This window comes from Petaurus breviceps, unplaced genomic scaffold (assembly GCF_028583685.1).
Source record: "Petaurus breviceps papuanus isolate PSGF00001 unplaced genomic scaffold, PetGlider_PUasm1.0 99, whole genome shotgun sequence".
NCBI classification, from domain to species: Eukaryota; Metazoa; Chordata; class Mammalia; order Diprotodontia; family Petauridae; genus Petaurus; species Petaurus breviceps.
In genome coordinates this window covers 9,713,401-9,727,077 of record NW_027187465.1, presented here as the reverse complement: position 1 = coordinate 9,727,077, position 13,677 = coordinate 9,713,401, and the positions used below count along the sequence as shown (strand labels likewise).

The window sequence follows — 13,677 nt, the reverse complement described above, 5'->3', positions numbered from 1 at the left end:
CCTCCACAGCATGTCTGGTCCATTTCACCTTTGCAACATCTCTGGTCAATTTCACCTCCACATAATCTCTCATCCATTTCACCTTTGCAACATCTCTGGTCAACTTCATCTCTACAGGATCTCTCAAATAGCCCCCTTCTCTTCTCTGGTACTGCTATCACCCTGGTGCAGACCTTCTTCACCTCACACCTGGATTGCTGCAAAAGCTGCTGGTGGGTCAGCCTGCCTCAAGTCTTTCCCCTACAATCCATCCTCCATTCAGCCACCAAAGGGATTTTCCTAAAGCACAGGTCTGATCCCCTACTCAATAAACTCCAGTGTTTCCCTATCCAGAGGCAAACACAAAAAGCCCTTCATAACCCAACCTCCTCCTACCTTTCCAGTCTTCTTATATCCAATGACTCTTTGATCCAATGACACTGGTCTCCTGGTTGTTCCTTCTACCAGATATTCCATCTCCAGCCTGGGCATTTTCACAGGCTGTCCCCTGTGCCTGGAATCCTCTCCCTCCTTATTGACACCTCCTGGCTTGGAGTCACAGCTAAAATCTCACCTTTAAGAGGAAGCCTTTCCTAACTCCCCCCCCCCCCCATATCTAAGTGCCTTCCCTCTGTGGATTATCCACAATATATCCTGTTGGTAGCGTGTTTGTACATATTTGCTTACCTGCTGCCTTCCCCATTAGACTGTGAGTTCCTTGCAGGTAGGGACTGTCTTTTCCCTTTCTTTGTGTCCCCAGCACTATGCACAGGGCCTGGTACATAGTAGATACTTAATGCTTATTGACTGAATAAATTCCACCATCTGCTTCCTTTTCATGTGAAGACAATAGACCTGGACGAAGCCATAAACTTTCCTAATTGGGTCCACCACAAATCAATGCTATCTATTCTCAACTCAGCTGTCACTTTTCTGCAAGTGTCTGAAGAGTTGTCGCATGTAAGAGAGATCAGACTTGCTCTTCTGGAGCCCAGAACACAGTAGCAGGAACAATAACGGCTAGTATTATATAGTGTCTTAAGGTTTACAAAGCACTTTACAAATAGGATCTTATTTTAACCTCACTCTCAGGGTGGGTGCTATTATTATTATGCCCATGGAATGCTCAGCCAGAAAGACATGGAGCCCAATTCCCTCAGTTTACGGAGGGGAGAACAAAAGTCTGAAGAACAAAGTCTCTTGAAAGTGCTTTAAGCCCTAGAGGAGTCCTAGGAGCTTGGTTCTAGAGCTTTGCAGAACCTCAGAGGCCAGCTCATCCAACTTCCTCATTCTATAGAAACTGAGGGCAGGAAGGGGGCGTGACTTGCTTAAATTTCCACTAGGAGAAAGCATCTATATAAGCTTCTTAAGAAGGATTGTTTCATTCTTTCCCTTTGTGTCACCAGCATGGTGCCCGGCATACTTAATAATGCTTGTTCATTAACTGATATATAAAGAGAAGCTAATATTATCAGCCACATTATCATGGCTTTAAAAGGTGATGATCAATTGGTCACTCCGGGAACTGAAGGAGAAAATGAATCATCCTTAGACTTAGCTCTTCTCAGCAATGCAAAGATCTAAGACTTCCAATAGACTCACAATGGAAAATGCTATCCATATCCAGAGAAAGAACTCTGGAGTCTGAATCAGATGCAAATGGAAGCAGACTATTTGCTCTCTTTGTCTTTTCTTCTGTTTCTTCTTTCTCGTGGTTCCTCCCATTAGTTCCAATTCTCCTTTACATCATGACTAATGTGAAAATGTTTGATATGAATGTGTAAGTGGAACCTATATCAGACTGCACTCTGTCTTGGGGAGGGGGGAGGAGAGGGAGAGAGAGAAAATTTTAAAACTCAAAATCTTATGGAAGTGAATATTGAAAACGAAAAATAAATTAATTATAAATGGTTTTTTTTAATTAAACCACAAGAAAAGAAAAAGAAAATGAATTGTCTTTCACAGAATCTCAGAATAAGGAACCAGCCCAACTCATATGTATCTGCCCTCAAACCTTCTATACATCTCTGACAAATGGTCTTTCAGCCTCTCCTTGAAGATCTCCAATGAGAACTTGCCCACCACCTCTTGAGGCAATCTTGACCCTTTGATTCAGCTCTGGTTGTGAGGAAGATTTTGCTGACATCAGGCTGAAACTGGCCTCTTTGCACCTTTTGACCAGTTATGTGGCAATAGTGGACAGGGCCCTCCCACCTCCCTCAACCCCCCCAATCTGGAGTCATAAAGACCTGAGTTCAAATCTTGCTTCAGACACTTGCTGGTTGTGGGCCTCTGGGCATGCCAAGGGGCTCCTTTTGTAACCTTGGACAAGTCCCTGCCCCCTCCTGGCCTTGAAGTTCCTGCCAAGGTCTAGAAGCAGGATCCTAGCACCCTGCTATGGCTTACAAAGCACTTTCATGAGACTTCGATCTCCTGTGTAAACTGAGGGAACTGGGCTCCACCCTGTCTTTCTGGCCATGGCACTGCATGATCGAAGGATAAGAGCTGCAAGGAGCAGCTACCATTATCCAGTCTATTGGACCCCAATCACTGTATACATGAGTAAGCTAAGTCAGTCAACAAACATTTATTAAGCAACTACTGTGTTCAAGGCATTGCTGTAAGCTCTGGGCTTGGTCACTGTCCGCAGAGTCCAGGTTGGAGCCTAGGGCTCCAGATTCCAAATCCAGGCATTCCCCATAATGGGTTCTAAGGCCCTTCCCAGTGCTAAAAGGTTTATGTCTACCACTATCTCTTTTGATCCTTATGACGCAATATAAGGAAGGCATGATCAAGCCCATTTTACAGATGAGCACACTAAGGAAAGTCACAAGTGGTGAAGCCAGGACTTGTGGATTCTAAGACCAGGTTTCTTTCTCCCATATTAAACATCACTTGAAAAGACAACCACCCAAAGATGGGGGGCTAGGGAATGTGACAGATGCATACACTGTCAGACTGAGCTGATCCATTGGCTAGTTTGGCTGAACTGCATGTGCTCTCTCCCCCTCCTTCCCTCCTCCCTCTTTTCTTGTTCTCTCTCTCCTCTCTCTCTCTCCCTTTCTCCCCTACCTCTCTCTCTCCCTCCTCTTCTCTCTTCCCTTTGTATTCTTTGTCATAAATAGATGGCTTTCTGAAGTGGGCAGGGGAGGAGATATGTTTAGAAAGGTGATGTGAAAATGAGACTAAAAAAATTTTTTTAAATAAAAAAGGACCCCACCTTTCCCACAAGTTATACACCATATGAGGGATGCCTGAAAGGAGAGTGTATCTAAAAACAGTAGGTCAACCTTAAAAACACAAGGAAATGTTGGTTATCATTATCATCTGAAAAGAATGACAATTAATTCATCAAAATACACATTTTTTCTGGGGGAGGGCAATTGGGCTTAAGCAACTTGCCCAAGGTCACATGGCTTGTAAGTGTTAAGTGTCTGAGGCCACATTTGAACTCAGATCCTCCTGACTTCAGGACCAGTGCTCTCTATTCACTGCACCACCTAGCTGCCCCAGAATATGCATTTATTAAGTGACTGTTAGGTGCCAGGCATTGTGTAAGGGCCAGGGATCCAGAGAATGGCAAAACCCAGTCCCTGCCCTCAGGGAGCTCACAGTCTAAAGAGGGACACAACATGCAAACAGCTCTGGACAAATAAACCACAGAGGAGAGAAAGTGGGAGTAAAGTGAGAAGGAAGGACAGCCCCCATTCCCTGGGGCATTTAGATTTGCAAAGGTTATTGAGCAGCAACAACCCAGTCAGAGGCAGACCAAGGATGATCACATTCTGAACGTGCAGCTGTAGAAACCAAGGCAGTAGTTAACAGGGGAAGTGACTTGCCTGTGGCCCCACACCTAGTAAATAAATGGTAGGGCTGAGCCTTGAATTCCAGTCATAAGAATATAGGCTCATGGATCCAGAGGCAGAAGGATCTCAGAGAGCTCTCAGAAGCAACCCTCTCATTTTACAGGTGAGGAAACTAAGGCAGGGAATGGGGAAGAGACTTGCCCAAGTAATGGGTTCAAATTTTTTTTTTGCTTTTTTATGGAAGGCAATTGGGATTAAGTAACTTGCCCAAGGTCACATGGCTGGTTTTTGTGTGTGTGTATATGTGTTAAGTGTCTGAGGTCAAATCTGAACTCAGGTCCTCCTGACTCCAGGGCCGGCACTCTACTCACTGTACCACCTAGCTGCCCCTAAGAGTTCAAATCTTGGTAAGAATACATTCAAACTCAGGTCCTTTGACTCCAAACCCAAGGCTTTTTCCATCAAAAAAAGACTTAATCTTGCCTTAAAAATCACCACGATGTGAACTATGAAACCTTTTAGGTGGTTCATTTGTGCAGAACTAGAACAAGCAATATTTAATATGTCTTAGAGAATTGCTGAAAGGTCAGGAGTTATTGCTTCTTGCTCCCTTGAGTTATTTTTCTTCATTTTTGACCCGTACACAGAAAACCGGAAAGAAAAAAAATCCCCACCAGCTCAGACCTCTGGGGCTTGGCATATTCCCTTTGTCACACAGAGCTGCCCATTGAGAGAGGAAAGAGAAACCTGGAAAGCATCGATGGCTGGGAGAGATGGGAGTCTGAAGTGAGAGGAAAGCTGGCCACAGGCACCACTGTGAGAGAAGGAACAGGACACCCAGCCAGGGAGAGGCCAAGCTGCCCAGGGAGTCAGCTGGGGATTTCATTCCAAGAGAGAATGTTGGAAGGCCCAGCCGGGAGGGGAGTCACCCAAGGTTGGCGCCTACTGCCTGGCCTGCCACACCCCGAGAAATGGGAAAACCTTGTCTGACAAGGAGAGCTGGACTTGGAGCCACAGGAACTCTGCCACTCATTGACCTGTTGGACGCTGGGAAAGTCCTTTCCCCTGTACGGGCCTCGGTGAAACGATAGGGTTAGATGAGGCCATCTCTACACTCCCTTCGGGTTTGAAAATAAGTATTCTCTGATTAGCCCAGGGCTGAGCACATAGTAGGTACTTTCCTCTTTAAGATGGAGGCAATATATGGTATAGGGGAAAGACCACTTGATTTGAAATTAGAGGAACTGGGTTTGAATCCTGAGTCTGCTGTGTCCAATCTGTGCAACCTCGAGCAGGTCACATCCCCTGTCTCTCCCCTGTTTTCTCCTCTATAAAATGGGGAGGTGGAGGTTGGACTAGGTCATTTCTTAGGTCCTTTCAAGCTTTGACATGGAGTAAATTTCAAATTTCCCCCTACAATTACATAATTCCCATTAACACCCTTAGATGTCTGCTGCAACAATAAACATCAGCCTACTTAAAGAAATTCTTATGTTTAAGAATTTAGTTCAGTTCAAACTTGTCCTCCCCACCCCCTTTATTTTTGTCCAGACTTCTGCTTTGGTTTTTTTTGTATCCCTGGTACTTAGCACAGTACCTGACACATAGTAAGTACTTTTAAAATGCCTTTGTCTGACGATGTAGGGAAGTTCTGGTGAGAAAACCACCTCAACCAACAGCTAGCTATGTGTCAGAGGAAAGACTTGAACCCAGGTCTGCTGGACAAGGAGCCCAGATGTCTAGCCAATCGTTCCATGTTGCCTCACTGCAGATTCAGCCCCAGGCAAAGGGCAGTGGGACACTTCTTGTCTCTCCCCCCCATGCCCCAGGCAGGGTGATGGCACTCACTCACTCACACAGGATAAAAAGGGCTAAAGAAGAGAGAGGGAGGAGGGGAAGAGAGAGGGAGACAGAGAGATGAGGAAGGGAGAGAAGAGAAGAGAGAGGTGGAGGGAGAGAGAGAGAAAGAGAGAGAGATGCTGCCAAGAAGAGGGATGGCTCAGAGCTGCTGTGTCTGAGGCCTGAGTCTGCTCTGTCTCACCCCAGAAAGCCCTGTATTTCAGGGCTGCATGAAGTCACTTTTGTGTGGAGATGGTGAGGAGTCAGTAGTTAGGGGGCCTTTGAGGTCCCTGAGGGAGAAGCAGAGAGATCATAGCAGGCCCTTGTTTAGGGGGTAAGGGGGAGTTACATGATGGGATCATAAAATGTCAGAGCTGGGAAGGCCCGAAGGAGCGGGAATATAGAATATCAGAGCTGGGAGGGGCCTCAGAACAGGGGATGTCAGGGCTGGGAGGGGCCTCAGAACAGGGGATGGAAGGGCTGGGAGGGGCCTCAGAACAGGGGATGTCAGGGCTGGGAGGGGCCTCAGAACAGGGGATGGCAGAGTTGGGAGGGGGTTTAGAACAGGGCCCTTGACGTCAGAGCCTGGACAATCAACCTTCTCACTGCTTAGGAGATAAAGCCCCCAAGGCCTCTCACGGGGCCTCACTGCTGAGTTCGGGCTAAAGGGAGCCTGAAGCCCAGGTCTCTGGCTTCTGAGGTCAGCTCTCGTCTCCTGGTGTGCTCAGGACAACATCCACAGGACCAAAGAAAGGATCAAGTATCTCCTTTCCTTTGCTCAAACAACACCTGTGCCTTCATTCGTTCTATAAACTCTCAGTAGGGGTAAGTTAATGGATCTTTCCGGAAGGCCTGAAAAGACTGAATAGAGCCCCACCCTATTCCTTCCAGGAGATGACAGTCTACCAGAGGAGGTAAGACATGCTCAGTGACCCACACAGTCCGGAAGAGATTCTGATAAATAGCCAGTTCATCCTTCACTCCAGTCTGAGGCACCCCATCCTCTCTCTCGGAGCCCGGGGTGCCCCATCCTCTCTCTTGGAGCCCGGGGTGCCCCATCCTCTCTGTTGGAGCCCGGGGTGCCCCATCCTCTCTGAGGCCTGTTGCTTTATCAGAATTCCAATCAAAGCAGCAGGAGAGAAATCTAATTATACCTTCTTCATGTGGCCCAGTGGGCTGTTAGAACTTAATAAAAATAATCTGCCAACAGTAATTTTAAGAATGTTAACCCAAGACAGGCCCAGAGGCTGGCCAGCAAAGGATGGCAGCAGGGCACTGAGCTGAGAATCTGAACAGGTTTCAGAAAAGCCCCTCCTTGGAGGGAGAGGGGAGAGGGGTATCACAGACTAACGTGTCATCTCAGGCCATCTCACCATCCCAGCTTCAGTTGGGGCTGCTAAAGCTGCTCCCTCTTCTAAGGCCCAGAGGTCTAGAGTTATGACAGATGAGGAAACTGAGGCCTAACAGCGTAAATGACTTGTCCAGTGTCATGCAGGTAGTACTAGTTAAGTGGTAAAGCTGTGATTTGAATTCAGGTGTCCTGCATCCAAGTCCAGAGTTCTACCCACTACTCCTCCCTGCTGTTTCTCTTCTGAGGTCCAGGGATAGCTGAGTTGAGCTCTAGCTTCTTCTGACAGAAAATAACAATAATTAATTATAATCACTTGACATTTATACAATCCTTCAAGGACTTTACACATATTCTCTCACTTGCAGGCATCATGTCATAGTGGATTAAAAGCTGGGCTTCAGAGGTCATCTCTGACCCACACTCACCCTGGGTAACTCTCAAAACAAGCCCTAAGCTGCAAAGGAGAAGGCAATCTGCATAGGTAGAAGAATTTTCCTTATTTGGGAGTTCCCTAAGAACCCCCAGGTCCAGTTGCACTTAAATCTCACAGCAACCCTATGCAGCAAATGTGATTATTATTCCCTTTATAGAGATAAAGAAATGAATGAACCTCAGAGAAGTTTATCTTAGTCTTGATTTGAACCCCGGCTTTCTCATATAGGCATGCCCTTGCTGCCCAGGAAAGCAGGAGACTGAGGCAGACCTTCCAAATGCACAGTCTCCAAGGCAACACCACCCCGCCTTTTACTCTCCCCAAAGCAGGAGCACTCCAAGGTTTCCCAGGAAATTTCCTGGCCTGGTCAGATTTTCTTCTAAGCCCCCATGCCTCCCCAGGACAGTATATTCCAAAGACCCTTCTTCAGACCTAGGAATGTCTACAGGGCAAGCATTCTGGCTGGAGGGCAGCCTGGACAGAGGTTCTCAGGGTCAGGTAGACAGTCGTGGATACTTGGGAGAGACCACGGGGTGCCCAGGGCTCTTCACTGGCCCACTACAACCAGGTGTCCCCTCACTCAGCTCCAGCCAGCTCCAGGATGAGGAGACTCTGACCTGTGGTTTGGCTCTCGCTGACCAATCCTGCCCCAAGAAAGAAAGGGCAGAGAAAGAAAGCCAGGCTTGTAGGTGTGATTGATCTCTCTCTCTCCTGTCCCTTCCTTTCACTTCCTCTCTCTCTCTCTCTCTCTCTCTCTCTCTCTCTCTCTCTCTCTCACTCACACACACACAGGGATTCTCACATATATGGAGATACAGATTTTTAAAAATCAATTACCCAGAATGACCCAGTCACACAGACACACACAACCAGAGAGCTCAAGACACAGAAAGCAGAAAAAAGACAACCAGTGATCCAGTAACATGCACATGGAGGCCTAGAGAGAGACACTCAGAGACCTGGAGGGAGACCCAGAGCAATCCAGAAAAATGCAGTGGGATCAGAGTGACCCAAACATAGACTCAGAAAGAAATCCAGAATGACCCAGAGACATACTGAGATGCCTGTGAGAACCAGGCACAAAGAGATAAGAAATACAGACTTAAATGACCAGACTGACATGACCCGCACAAAGAGAGATCCAGAGGGGAAGTGAGAGACCCAGGCACACACTGAGACTGGGACGTACAGAGATGAGGCAGAAGGAGCCAGATGAGAGACCCCCAGGGCACTGAAACACCTGGAGACTCAGAAAGAGACTAAGAGTAGCATAGAGGAGGACCCCAAGTCATACAGAAACACAGAAAGATTCAGCAAGGAACCCAAAGGGTTCCAAGTACAGAGAGAGACCCAGAGAAACAGAGATGGAAACCATCCAGCCTGAGAGACTCAGCAAGGTACCCTGAGGGACGAGGGCACACAGAGACTAAGAAAGAGGCAGAGAAGACACGAGATGCAGGCATAGGGACACAGGGAGAAACACGGAAAGGAGCCCAGAGGGACGCCGGCACACACTTAGAAAGAGATCCAGAAAGATACACATAGAAACTAAGAGAGATACAGAGAGACTCAGCAAGGTCCCCAGAGGCACCGAGAGAGACTAAGAAAGAGATTCAGAGAGATACATAGAAACTAAGGGAGAGACGTAGTGATATAGACACGCAGACACTAAGCCAGAGACTGGGGGAGACAGAGATTCTGATCCAGAGGGACCCAGAAAGATCCTGGGGGATGCAGAGGGACCCAGAAAGATCCAGGGGGACCCAAAAGGATCCCGAGGGTCCCAGGCCCCCCGAGTCGCAGGAAGGGCCCCTGAGAGGCCAAGGGCGGCCCGGGGCCCGGGGGACGCTGCCGGGCCGAGGGCCTGGCTGTCCCGGGCGGGACGCGCCGGCCTGGGTACCCGGGGCTCGGCCCCTCACTCACCTCGCTAGTGCTGGCGGACGAGGAGGCGGCGCTGGGCGTGGGCGAGCGCTGCAGGGTCACCAAGGCCATGGCCACGGGCGCACGCGGCGGGGGGCCGCCGGGCTAGAGCCGCCGCCGCTGCTGCTGCTGCCGCCGCCGCTGCCTGCGCTGCTGCTGCTCCCGCTCCCGATCCCGCTCCTGCTCCCGCCGCCGCGGCTGCAGCTGCAGCTCCGGGACCTCCATCGCTCCGCGGGGAGCGGGGGCTGCAGCCGCCGGCGCGTCCTTTCCGCCTGCTCTTCCTCGGGCCGCCGCAGCCGCCTCTCTTCCTCTTCCTCCGGCCGGGAGGCGGGCAGGCGGCCTAGCACGGCGAGTGCCCAGGGCGGGCGGGAGGGCCCCGGGAAGGGGGCGGGCGCAGCTGCCCTGGGCTGCTCCCCAGCTAGGGCCCGGGCCGGGCTCCGCCTGCCGGGTCTCCGCCTGCCGGGGATGTGCCTACCAGGGCTGTGCCTACCAGGGCTGTGCCTGCCTGGACGCCTCCCCGCCTACATCTGCGCATCCTCGCGCAGAACCCCCCTCCCGCCCCTCCATCGCCCGGCTCTCCGTGACCCAGACGCGCACCCAAACAGACAGACAGACACACAGACTCCCCCGCCCCGCCCCACGCCCTCCTCCTCCTCCTCCTCCTCCTCCACTCCTCCCTCCCTCCTTCCCTCCTTCCCTCCAGGCCGGAGAGCTCCCGTGCTACCTGGAGATTACTGGAGGCTGAGTTTAGCTGAGAGCAAACGCACAGTTCCTCCCACTTAGTAGGCACTTAATCAATGCTTACCAAAGAGTCTGCAAACGTGTATTAAGACCTACTGTGTGCCGGGCACTGCGCTAAGGACAGAGAATACAACCAGACAAAGCCATGGTCTCTGCTTTCAGGGAGCTCTCGGTCGGACAGGGAAGTCCTAGGGAGGGAGGGTAGGGTCAAGCTGCAGGAAGGTGCGGGGAGTGAGCAGGGGAACCAGCATTTTGGGCTTGGGCCTATCGTGTGACCTCAGCACGTCAGTTTTCAGTTTTCTTCTCTAAGCCAAGGTTTCCACTCGGGGCAATCAATCAGCAAGAACTTAACTAAGTAAGCCCTTTCTGTATTCCAGGCCCTGCAATGGGCGCTGAGGGTGCAGTGTGGGGGTGGGGGCGTGACAGAAGCTCCCTGAGGCCCTTACTGACTTTCACGGCTCCCAGGTCACTTTGGGTGAGTCACTTAGACCTCTCTGGGCCTGTGGGCATAAATAAGGAGTTTGAGCTTCACTGGGTGGCCTGATGGCTCAGTGGGTGAGTCAGGAAGACTCATCTTCCTGAGTTCAAATCCAGCCTCGGAGGCTCCTAGCTGTGTGAGGCTGGGCAAGTCACTTCATCCTGCTTGCCTCAGTTTCCTCATCTCTCAAATGAGCTGGAAAAGGGAATGGCAAACAATTCCAGTTGCTTTGCCAAGAAAACCCAAAATGGGGTCAGGAAGAGTCAGACATGATTGAACAACAGCAACAAAGATGAATTCTACAGGATGATTCTTAGTCTGACTCGATTCTAAATTTGGGAATCTTTTCCAGCCCTGAAATGCCCTGTTCTCAGGTCCCTCCAAGCCCTGACAACCCCTGTTCTGAGGCCCCTCCCAGCTCTGACATCCCCTGTTCTCAGGCCCCTCCCAGCCCTGACATCCCCTACTATGTGCCTGGCATTATGCTAAGGACTTTCTGATTATTATTTCATTTAATAATAACAGCTAACATTTATTTACATAGCTCCTACTGTGTGCCAGGCATTGTGCTAAGCTCTTTATAATTATCTCATTGAATAATAATAATCATAGCTAACATTTTTATAGCATTTACTATGTGCTATCTAGGTATTGTAAGTACTTTACAATTATTTTCTGATTTAATAATAATAATAATGGCTAACATTTATATAGCACCTTCTATGTGCCAGGCACTGTCCTAAGCACTTTACAATTATCTCATTTGATCCTCATAACAACACCAGGAGATAGGTGTTAATTATTATACCTATTTTACAGAAAAGGAAACTGAGGCAGTGGCAAAGTGGCTTGCCCAGGGTCACACAGTTTAGTAAGTGTCTGAGGTCAAACTTGAACTCAGATCTTTCTACCTCCATGTCCAGTTTTTTATCCCCTGTGACACCTGGCTGCCTTTAGGCCCCTACTATAGATAGCTAGGTGACCCAGTGGATAGAATTCAGGGAGACTGAAGTCAGGAATACTCATGTTCATGCATTCAAATCTGGCCTCAGACATTTACTAACTGTGTGACCCTCAGCAAGTGTAATGGGAATGTAAATTTTTAAGATCTTCCCTGCCCCTAGGCTAAAGTGCACCTGGAGCCTGGGGTGGGAGGCTTGTTTTTCAGTAGATACTTCTTGATTGGCCAGTGAGTCAATAAGGTTGTTACATTCTCTGAGCAAGGAGAAGGCTATATAAGCCCTGATGTGCAGCTTTGTTTTGGGGCTCACTTTCTGAAGTGTTCTGTAATTTGATCAGATGAAAGTCTGGGAAGCCGTTGTTGAGGGCCCCCAGCTTTGAAAACCCAGATGTTGATTTGGTATGGATGTAATGGTTGGACAGTTTGGAAACTGTCTACTTGATCTGTTTCTCTGTCTTGACAATTCTGTCTGTATACTCTGAAGTTCAGGGTGCTGACCTTTTTCCCCTGAACGAGGTAAATGATACATGTTTGACTGATTAAAGTAAGTTTGTTAACCCATTTTGAGTTGCTTTCCTCTATCAAAGCAGATCCAAGAACCTGTGTTGTCAGCCACCCTGAGGACGCTTGGGGTGCTTACTGCTACAGCAAGTCCTTTAACCCTGTTTGCCTCAGTTTCCTCATCTGTCAAATGAACTGGAGAACCCCTCTGGTATCTTTGCCAAATGGAGTCACTAAGAGTTGAACTTGGCTGAAATGACTGAACAACAAATGTGTTTGGTCCTGAAGTTAGGAATGAAACTCCCTGCTCTCAAGGGGCTTACTCCCTGGCTTCCTAAAAACTCTGATCCAAGGACACTTTAAGCAGGAGGCCTCCCCAGCCCCCAGCCATTTAAGATTACCTTCCCTCCCATCTGTCAGTAGAGTGAAGGGGTGGGGCAAGGGGACACACTTGTCCTGAGGCTCCACAGGGGGCAAGGACAATGTCCTTGGGTGGCTCAAAGTGGGGCAAAATAAACATCTCCAGCCTTGGCCACCCCCACCCCCTCCAAGGGAGATTTTCATTTCAGTCAGCTCAGACCTGGTTTTGTGTTAATACAAGACTACTTGATTATAAAGGTTAAAAACTGTCCCTAACTCACCAGGCTGTACAAAAACAAGCAAAACAACAAACCTGCCTTAGCCCAGGAACCATAGTTTGCTGACCCTTTACTCTATATAAATGCCAGCCAAATGTGTCATTTAAGTGACAGTTTGGCACTTTTTGAGAAGAGTTGAGAAAATACATCTCAATCCCTTCTTTGCTGAGGTGGGGGACTACAGGTGTGAAATACTACATATACTATCAGATACAATTGATGTGTTGACTGATTTTGTTGAAATACTTTTTTTTTCTCTGTTTTTGTTTTTTAATTTTTATGTAAGGATGAACTCTGTGGATAGGGAGAGAAGAGGTATGCAGAAAGAGAGGTGAGGTAAAAAGTAAAGATATCAATAAAAAATTATAAAACTAAAATAAATATCAGCCATGGCTATTATTGGGCACCTAGGTGGTGCCAGGCCTGGAGCCAGGAAGACCTATGTTCAAATTTGACCTCAGATACTTACCAGCTGTGTGACCCTGGGCAAGTCACTTCACTCTGCCTCAGTTTTCTCACCTGTAAAATGAGCTGGAGAAGGAAATGGCGAACCCCTCCACTATCTCTGCCAAGAAAAGCCCCCAAAGGGGTCACAAATAGTTGGACACAACTGAAAACCAGCTAACAACGTGGCTATTATTATTATAGCAGCTATCTCTGCTTGTTCTGGCGTTCAGTCTAGGCCCTGCCATAGGGGTCAACCACAGGGAGACCCTTCTGCCTCCCTTACAAACCTCCCCTGCTCCTCTCCCCCTTCTCTGCCCAGAGTGGGCTCCCAGGCAGAAAGTCATCAGGACAGGGAGCCAGATGTGCAGGGAGCAGGTTTCTGTGAGGACAAAGCATCAGCTCTTTGGATCTCAGCAGCCTGCCTGTTTCTGGCAGGAGACCAGGGTGAGAGTCCCTGCCAAGGAATTTCTCCAGGGAGGAATCTGATGGGCATTGCAATAACCAGGCAGCCTGGGCCCTCTGGTGTGGAGTCAATGTCAGCACTACTGCTCTCCCTCTCTCTCTCTCTCTCTCTCTCTCTCTC

General features: G+C 48.9%; 2 protein-coding genes across 2 annotated transcripts in view; both read right to left on the bottom strand.

The window, feature by feature from the left end:
* Positions 1–9,431, bottom strand: part of SSH1 (slingshot protein phosphatase 1) — a 101,790-nt gene extending 92,359 nt beyond the window's left edge. Inside the window, exon 1 of the mRNA XM_069081518.1 lies at positions 9,332–9,431. Coding sequence (XP_068937619.1) covers positions 9,332–9,400 — 69 coding nt within the window. The 5' untranslated portion in view covers positions 9,401–9,431. The remainder of the gene's footprint in view (positions 1–9,331) is intronic.
* CORO1C (coronin 1C) overlaps positions 1–13,677 on the bottom strand; it is a 544,511-nt gene that overhangs the window by 214,394 nt on the left and 316,440 nt on the right. The gene's annotated exons all lie outside the window — the stretch shown is intronic.